This window comes from Nicotiana tabacum, chromosome 16 (assembly GCF_000715075.1).
Source record: "Nicotiana tabacum cultivar K326 chromosome 16, ASM71507v2, whole genome shotgun sequence".
Classification (NCBI taxonomy): Eukaryota; Viridiplantae; Streptophyta; class Magnoliopsida; order Solanales; family Solanaceae; genus Nicotiana; species Nicotiana tabacum.
This window is the reverse complement of record NC_134095.1, coordinates 156,854,597-156,864,724: the sequence shown is the minus strand read 5'-3', so window position 1 is coordinate 156,864,724 and position 10,128 is coordinate 156,854,597. Positions and strand designations below refer to the sequence as shown.

The 10,128-nt window shown below is 37.8% G+C and overlaps 1 protein-coding gene across 1 annotated transcript; it reads left to right on the top strand.

Annotated features, from left to right (window-relative positions):
* The first annotated feature begins 6,566 nt into the window (after window positions 1–6,566).
* Window positions 6,567–9,928, top strand: LOC107799458 (uncharacterized). The gene is made up of 4 exons (XM_016622576.2): window positions 6,567–7,208; window positions 7,915–8,045; window positions 8,882–9,205; window positions 9,697–9,928. Exons 1-4 carry the CDS (start codon window positions 6,863–6,865, stop codon window positions 9,772–9,774), a joined length of 879 nt encoding a protein of 292 aa, XP_016478062.1. The 5' UTR covers window positions 6,567–6,862; the 3' UTR covers window positions 9,775–9,928.
* Window positions 9,929–10,128: the final 200 nt, after the last annotated feature.

Genomic DNA, 10,128 nt, shown 5'->3' with positions numbered 1-10,128 from the left:
AGACTAAGTGTCTCAAACCTTACCAAATCTTTTTCGAACCCAAGCCAAACAACCCGATCACATGTATATCTAATAGACAAAGTAATAAGAAGCAAAAATGGGGGAAACTGAGCGGTAACTTATAAGATGACTGGCCGGGTCGTCACATCCTCCCCAACTTGAACAAACATTCATCCTCGAATGAGTCAAAAAACATACCTGAAGCCTCAAACATGTGAGGATATCTGCTCCGCATCTCCAGCTTGGTCTCCCAGGTAGCCTTCTCCATGGGCAAACCTCTCCACTACACCTTCACTGAAGCTATATCCTTTAACCTCAACTTTCGAACTTGACGACCCACAATAGCTACTAGCTCCACGGCATAGGTCAAATCATCATCCAACTGAACCGTGCTGAAATACAGAACATGAGACGAATCCCCAATATACTTCGGGAGCATAGAAACATGGAATTTCGGATGTACACTCGACAAGCTGGGTGAAAAACAAGCTCATAAGCCACCTCCCCAATCCTCCAAAGCACCTCAAACGGTCCAATGAACGGAGGACTCAATTTTCCTTTCTTCCCAAATCTCATAACACCCTTCATGGGCGAAACCTTTAACAGAGCCTTCTCACCAACTATGTAGGACACATCTCGAACCTTCATGTCAGCATAACTCTTTTGTCTCGACTGCGCTGTACGAAGCCTCTCCTGAATCACCTTCACCTTTTCTAAAGCATCATGCACCAAGTCTATCCCTAATAGCCTATCCTCACCTGGCTCAAACCAACCCACTGGAGATCTACACTGCTGATGCTCATATTTCACCTGCTGACAATTGAAACATCGATCTACAAATCCCACAATGTCTTTCTTCATTCTTCTCCACCAATAATGCTGTCTCAAATCCTGATACATCTTCGCGGCACCCGGATGAATGGAATACCGCGAGTTATGGGCCTCCTCCAAAATCAACTCCCAAAGCCCATCCACATTGGGCACACAAATCCAACCCTGCATCCTCAATACCCTGTCATCACCAATGGTCACATCCCTGGTATCATCATGTTGAACTCTGTCCTTAAGGACAAGCAAATGCGGATCATCATACTGGCGCTCTCTGATGCAATCATATAAGGAAGACCGAGAAACCACACAAGCCAATACCCGACTGGGCTCCGATATATCCAACCTCACAAACCGATTGGCCAAGGCTTGAACATCAACCACAAGAGGTCTCTACCCAACTGAAATATATGCCAAATTCCCCATACTTACCGCCTTTCGACTCAAAGCATCGGCTACCACATTGGCCTTTCCCGGATGATACAATATAGTGATATCATAATCCTTTAGCAACTCCAACCATCTCCGCTGCCTCAAATGAAGATCCTTTTGCTTGAACAAGTGCTCGAGGCTACGATTGTGAGCACGTGATTTTTGCCCTATATGCATTACTCCAACAAATTCAAAACAAAATAATTTCTTTCAGTGTTTGCAATTTTGTTGGATTTCGTGGCATTTTCTGTTAATTGTTTGCATTTGTCTGTGCACGTTTATGTTATTTAATTCATGAAAATACAAAATATATGTTGCATATACATTTAGGATTTAATTTTATATTTTTAGATTAATTAGCGAATTAGTTTGTTTTAGAAAAAATGGAAATCACAAAAATAATTCATTTTGTATTTTTACTTTTTAATTTTGAATTGTGTAATTTTTGTTTAAATTTAGGATTAATTATTGTAAATACCATGATGAGTAATTAATCTAATTGGTAGGTTAATTTAGTTAAAAATTATTATTAATCAATTTGGGATTTATTTAATTTTGGAAAAGGGAATTTTAAAATTGAAAAGGAAAAAGAAAGAAATAAGAAGGTTTAGATATGGGCCAAATTTCCCAGCCCAAACGAAATTACCCATTCAAATCAGCCCAAACTCATGTCCAACCCGGTCCGGTTCTCCCCCAGTACCAAACGACGTCGTTGCAGCTCCTTTCATCTGGACCGTTGATATTGCCTGATCCAACGGATCAGAACTGGGGGGAGGTTTAATATATATATGTCCAAACACTACCCTACCTCCGGTCTCATCCTCCTAACACACCCCAGAAAATCCCTCGTCGCCTCCGCCCTGAACCACCCACCGGAAATCGTCTCCGCTGGCGGCATTGGTCCAATTGCTGTCAGATTAACACCATAGATTCCCCTCCTTCTCCTCTTTCCAAACCTCCAAATACCCACCCTCAAATCCTAACCTAGCCTCTCGAATCTTGAATCAAAGGAATGACCAAAACCCTAAACGTCTCCAACCCCAACCAGATTCACACCAAACAACCACTCCACTCTCCTCTTGCCAAAGCTCCATTCAGTTTCCATCGAACATCATCATAGCCATTCGAATTTCAGATCAGAGGTTGAATCATAAAAGCCCCAAAGTTGAAAACCGAGGTTCCATGAAAGATTTTAGGCCCAAATCGAGGTTATTCGTGTGTCTTTGATATTAAGGACACATGATTAACTTCGGATTGGGTCAAAATCAAAGAGTTACAAGTTCTCCATTATTTCTGTCCGATGCTCTCTCTTTAGGTAATTTTCTTTCAGTTTTCTTTTCTCTTTTCTTTTCTTTCTCCCACTGTTCTCTTCTGTTATTCCCTTCTGTCCGTCCGTTTTTGCATGTCTCGTCTTAGTTTTGTTTTGAAACTAGCCTCCATTTCTCGTTTGTTTTTTAATTCTTCAGTTTTAGTTTTTTTCCCTTATTATAAAATTGTGGGCTGAAAGGGGATTTTTAGCCCGAGTTCTATGAATTGAAGTATGTTTGACTGTTTGATATATTTGGTCATTTGAGTTAGTAAATTAACTTTGAGTCCAAAAGAAAGGGGGTCAGCCCAGGTTCAACTTAGCCCACATTTTGGTCTGAGGGTTAGAAGGTGAATAACAAGGGGTTTAAGGGTTAGTTTGGGAAATTTAGGGTAGGGGAATCTTATGTAACAACTTTAAGGAGCTTCCAGGAAATGAGATGAGGGACTGTGTTTGAAATTCTGATAGTTGATTAGGGGTATTTTAGCTAAAACGAAAATTGGAAGAGGGGGAAGGAGGTAAGTGCAAGTCAGATTCTCTTAGGGATGCCTTAATGCTTTGCCTATAAAGGCATCTCTATCTTGCATTTCAAGGGGGAGTTCAGAGATAAGAGGAGAAAAATTTAGAAAAATAAAAAACAACTAAAATTTCATAAAAAATCACTGTTCCATTGAAATTCTTCTGTGATTTCTGAGGTTCTCAATTTCTGAAACATTTTTTGACTCATCTGGGGAAAAAATGGACTGAATTTGGGTTTTAAAAGTCTGGTTTGAAGTTTGCTGTGGTTATTGCTCGATTGAAACTGGATTCTGGACTGTTGTGCATCATTTTTCTGTCTGAAAATTGGTTCTGCTGTTGTTGCTTCTTCTAGCTCTCTCACCTATTTTTCCTTGTTTCATTGCTACCATCAGGTACACATTCTTGTACTATACTAGATGCAAAGCAAGTTTGAAGTATGAAATGAAAATGGATGTTCAAAGCATGACATTAAATTCTCTGTTTATAATCTAGTTGTCTTTCTTTGAATTGCATGGTGTTACTTCCAGATTCATAGTATTTCTTAATCGTTCCATAGTTTAATCTTTGAATTCCTGCCATTGTATTTAACCTTGGGCTGTTGAGATATGGATTTGATTTAGTTGAACAATATGTGAGTTGTATGGTAGCGTTTGATTCCAGGTTAATTTTATGGTCATTTGTTATATTCTGGGTTCAAATGGCTTCAGAGTCTATTGTTTGGCTTGTGAGAAACAAGGGTGAAAGCATTAAGTGTCTGATGCTGGGAGTTCTGTTGAAAAACTTTAAAGCTTAATGCAACTGCTTGAGAGCTATTTTTGGATTGTATTTACCCATGTTAAAGTCAGTACTTGAATTCTGCCTCCCTGTCATCAGTATTTGAATGCATGAATGATATTTGCTTTAGACTTGTGATTTAACTCTGTGATATCGGGAGCCTATTTCCCCCAATGAGTATATTATTTACTTTTAGCTTGGGACTGTTAAATTCATTTGGGAAACCAGAACCGTTTGAGCATGAGTGTAGGGTTGTTTGTAAATGGGAGTTATCATATATTGCATGAGCTTAATATCGTTAGTCTAGTTACTGAACTTTTCTTTTAGCTGCAGGCTCTTCTTTTGATTTGGGCTTTATGTTGAGCCCAATTACATTCTCGTGTCCTGATCAAACTATTGGCAATTGGTTGTTAGGCACATAGCTAGCCTATCTTTTAACAATCAAACGTGGGTTCCGCTTCTAATAATACTTTAGCTTTCAAATTGCAAAGTAGTTTTGTTTGAAATTAAATCAGAAGTTCAAGTAGTCTTTTAATAAATTAACTGGATCATTAAGGTGATTTCGAAGTGAATCATATTACGCGAGTTATAATAGTGGCCTTCCATAGTTAGTTCAAGTTCTTAAATGCATGTCCCTCTACTAATTTCTTATGATTTAGATATAAAATAACAAATGTTCGCAGTTTGCTTTAGGCCCGTTTAATATACCACCGTGATTGCGGACACGTTCGCGTGACATGATTACGATTTCTAAAAACAAAATCGGAGTATATGTTCGCGTAACTTCGGCTAAACTTTCTTAATAATAAACAAGAGTTATTAATTATGAACATGTTCGCGTGACATTATTTTTGACGCGCCAAAGGAAAAGAGTATATGTACGCGTAACTCAATTCTTTAACTACGAATAATCAGATTTAAAAGCGGTTAATAGATAAAAGCACATAGGTTCCGAAATCAGTAATTAGACAATTTAGCCAAGCCAAGTATAATCAAAGCGATCGTGCTAGAACCACGGAGCTCGGGAGTGCCTAACACCTTCTCCCGGGTTAACAGAATTCCTTACCCGAATTTCTGTGTTCGCAGACATTAATACAGAGTCATTCTTTCCTCGATTAGGGATTTGAACCGGTGACTTGGGACACCATAAATCTCCCAAGTGGCGACTTTGATTTTTAATAAACAAACGATCCCATTTCGATTGTCCTTTAATTGGAAAAACTCTCTTGTATTTATGCCCTTTACGGGGTGTGGGTAAAAAGGAGGTGTGACAATGATGATCAGTAAACACCTCACAAGACACACCATACAAGTAATGACTCCAAATCTTCAGCACGTGAACTATGGCAGTCAACTCTAAATCATGAACGGGGTAGTTCTTCTCATGGGGCTTCAACTGACGAGAAGCATAAACGATAACTCTACCCTCCTGCATCAATACACAACCAATACCAACTCTCGAAGCATCACAATACATGGTATATGAACCTGAAGCTAATGTCAAAACTAACACGGGAGTTGTGGTCAAAGCTGTCTTGAGCTTCTGGAAGCTCTCCTCACACTCATCAGACCATACAAATAAAGCACCCTTCTGAGTCAACTTGGTCAAGGGCGATGCGATAGATAAGAATCCCTGAACAAACCGGCGATAATAGCCTGCCAAACCAAGAAAGCTGCGAATCTCTATGGATGAGGACGGTTTGGGCCAACTCTGAACCGCCTCTATCTTCTTCGGATCAACCTGAATAACCTCAGTGGACACCACGTGCCCCAAGAAAGCCATTGAAATAAGCCAAAACTCACACTTGGAGAATTTTGCATAAAGTTTCTCCTCCCTCAATATCTGCAACACAACTCTGAAATGCTTTGTGTGCTCCTCCTGACTACGTGAATACACCAGAATATCATCAATAAAGACTATGACAAATGAGTCGAGATAAGGCCGGAACACGCTGTTCATCAAATGCATGAACGTTGCTGGGGCATTGGTCAGCCCAAAAGACATCACCAAGAACTCATAATGACCATATCGGGTCCTGAAAGTCGTCTTAAGAATATCCGAGTCCCTACTCTTCAACTGGTGATAACCTGAACGGAGATCAATCTTGGAGAACACTCTCGCTCCCTGAAGTTGGTCGAATAAATCATCAATGTGAGGCAAAGGATACTTGTTCTTAACTGTTACCTTGTTCAATTGCGTACAATCAATGCACATACTCATAGTGCCATCCTTCTTCTTCATAAATAGAACCGGTGCACCCCAAGGTTACACACTAGGCCGAATGAACCCCTTTTCAAGGAGTTCTTGAAGCTACTCCTTTAACTCCTTCAACTCCGTTGGTGCCATACGATACGTCAAAATACAAATGGTCTGAGTGCCCAACACTAGGTCAATACCAAAATCAATATCCCTGTCTAGTGGCATGCCCGACATTGAGTATTCTTAAGTCTAAAACAGGTAGTTCTTCGCTTCTTCTTCTTCTTCATTAACAAGTGGAGTTCATTTTCTCGGTTGATTATAAACATTGAGTACATTGAGTATGACTAGATTTATTTCATCATTGAGATGAATGTTACCAAGATGTAATGAAATCTAAAAGTGCATGTATTGTGATTGAAAAATATTAATCTGCTTCTGCAACTTAATTATATGCCATGTAATTAGTTTTTGTCTATTTTTTGGTGTAATACTTGGGGTTGTATTCAATTCTGGAATATCTCATGTAATTATAATCCTGGGATCTCGATTGAGATTAACTATCTTACCTCCTATATAGGATAACTAATATCACCATTTTGGTATAGAAATTATATTATAGTATTAATAATCCACAATCAAATATGGGATTTCAAGTTTGGTAGTGTTTATGATTATAGATGGCTTTTGTTGTATGTATTTATTGCTTCATAGTTAATATTCTCTATTCTAATAATAGAGAACTGATATTTTCTCTTTATATTTTGGAAGGTTCATCAGCTGCACTTGAAAGTTAATACTTTTCTATGGATAAATCTTGGACGAGAAAGCCAAGCAACACCACAGAATATTTATTTGGTTTAAATCAGTCTTTAGATTTTGCATTTGCTTCATTTCAACGCACAGGACAGACAACTCCTTGCATTCAACCAACTCCTTTTCAGGCGGCATCACTACCAACTCCTTCATTTCAATGCAGAAGACAACAAACCGCTTCATTTCAGGCCACAACACTGCCAACTCCTTCATTTCAGGCCACGGGACAGACAACTCCTTCATTTCAACCTCCAATTAATCCCACACCAGCACAAGCAACATCCAATAAGTGTGCTAAACGTGAATCTTCACATCATTGGACTATCGATGGAATAGGTAATCATTATCCTTTTGCTGATGTATAGGACTTTAGAGTCTAATTGTGGCTCTTGGCATATCTGTTGAATTTTGTCTGATATTTCTGGTGATTTCTACTTCCATTAAGTAAAAGAGTTCATTTTCCCATGGGGTGAGAGTGTATCTATTTGCACTTGTTGGTAGACACAGCTTGTTTATTAAGACCCTGAAACATCACCTGTAAATTAAATGCCCTCTAAACCTTTCATCATTACTGTTCAATCCAGTACTGAGAAAGTTCAGTAGCTTTCTAGTTCCAAATATTCTTGCTAAACTAGTGAGCTCTGGAATGCCATTTTATGTTGCTAATTCATGACAGATGTTTCTTAGCATGTAATGTGTTCAATATATTGTAAATTTTCAGTTATTGGATTATTATCACTTGATATCTCTTGATGAAACTACCGCTACTGTTTGTTGTTGTGTTATCTGAAGTTGATTTTGTTACGAGGATGATGTTTTCTACTGATAGGAGATTCTGATTCCAAATGGGCTTGAGCTCTACCTGAAAGTGAATCAGTATTCTCTTCTTCTCTTGATTTTGAGTTTTTCTATATGTAAATGTAAAGATAAAGCCAAGAAAAAATATTTAAGTGCTTTGCATAATCATCACTACTGATTGCAAAAATATTTAAGTACTCGCTTCTTACCTTCACTTTTTTGCTTTTATTTTTATTTATTAAAGATTCACATGGAGATACCAAAAGGCTCAAATTGAAGACTAGAGAAGCATTAAGTTTACCTCAGGGAGAACGTGTTGTGGTGGAGTTTGATTGCTTGGATCCAATTGGCGAAGCACAAGGCCTTCTTGCAGGCGTATGTGGCTTTATTTTTGTTTTCATACATAGATGGCTGAGATAGGGAGTAAGTCTAGACGAGCACAACTTTATCTTGCTACATATACGAAAAAAGATGGATCATATGTAAATGAGGAGGCAAAAGAAATATGTGTAAGTTACTACTTTGAGAATTCTAAGAATTAGCGCATTTTTAAATTCTTTCTCTTTACTCCAACTGCATCAGTTAGAGCTTCCTCAACCTCATATCCTTGTTTTGGCTTGGCTTGATCACCCTGCAGAAATATTAGCTCCCTCAAAATCTGCTTTTGTCAATTCCTTCAGTCATATGAGGCTGAGGGATAACATTGCCCCCTCCTTTTTTTTTGTTTCGGATAACATTGTTTAACTTCTTAAAAACTGGTCATGCATGGTTTATATGTAGTCACATTTTTTTCCCTTCTATTTATTCAATCTCATAATGAGTTTTTGTTGATCCAACCTGGAATGCATCCTCACGATTTTTCTCAAGAATGCAGCCATGATTAACCATTGTCTCAAGTCCCATCTAGTGTAGATAAGTCAATTTTGGTTTACCTCGGTCTTTTTGGCTCTTAAGACATTGCTGTTCTTTTGTGTTTGACTTTTTTTTTTACCTTGAACGATTTACGTGACTTAAAACTTGTTATTGGATAAGTTGTCTTGAATCGATTTACGTTGAGTTGGTCACACCATCCATGAGTTTTTGACACTCCACATCTATTACATTTTTCCTCCAGTCGGTTTAGTACATGTTATTTGCATTGGTTTGGATTAATGTTTACATGCAATTCTTAATTCTAGTTAATAGATTTTTTTGATGTGTATTGTGTTTAGGACAAAATTGAGCTAGCACTGAGTGAAAGTACAGTGGATGAGTCTGAAATTTCTCCAAATGATGCTGTTGGTAAGGTGCTAGACAAAGAGCATCCTGGAAGGGTGAGATGTTTGGGATTAGGAGCTACTCCAAGCAATACTTTCAGAGAGACAAATCTTCGTCCTGGTAATATTAGAATTGTGAGTAATAATGTTAGATGTTCATCTTCTGGATGCCAAAAGAAGTACAATCAATTGATGAATACTCTCAAAGCATACATGATAATGAAGGAAGGGTCAATACCAGAACAATTTGCTGGGATCTTTGCTTCTATTCCTACAACGGTAAATGCTAAGTTCTTTTATTTTTGGTGCATTGTGCAATTTTATTTTGTCTCGTGTTTTATCCGAACACATTCACATGCACACACACATTATTTTCATCTGCAATGGACAGTTGTAAAGTAGAGAATTTGCTAGTTGAATAGTCGTAGGTGCAGGAAACTGGGATGAATGGAAAATAGGAATATACCAGAAACCAAGTAGCTCATTAATCCAGACACTAGTTGTGTAGTCCCAGTTTGCAATATGTTCATACCATAATCTCTAATTTCGCATTCCCCTTTCCATGTTTTCACCTTCATAGGCATTTGAGGTTTCAAATTCTTTGTATTTTTTCAATCTTTTCAGTAAGAAACCAAGAAAACTATTTACTCTTTCTATTATCAATGTTATAATGAGTATTTTAAGAGCTCCAAAAAATTCTTGGCAACCAGTGATGACTTGTTTTCTGAAAATCCTCTTAATACTTGTATTTTTTTTACTTTTTGCTGCAGCCAAGTGATGCAGCTAGTGGACCCGTTTCACCGACGGATGCAAGAAGATGCAATAATAATCCCAGTGACAACCATTGAGATTCATTTTAATTGAAGTGGATGTATTAAGACAATGTAATAGCTGACTAATATAGACGGTTAACTATGTTCTAATTTAGCTTGATGACATATGATACTACTCTGTCATGGTATTTTTCACGGTAAATGAAATGTTGATATTTCTTAATTTTAATGTTTTGGTTTAAGCATAAATATTTAAATTGATATTAGGGAAAGGGTATGGTATATATATTTAAAAGTAGATGGGGATAATTAAAACCCCCAAAGAGAAATTGAGCAGCTCCTATGGTGTACACATAAGAAATTGCGGGGGTTTACAACCCCCACGCTCAAAAAAAAAAATTAAAATTTAAAAATACAAATCTACTTTCG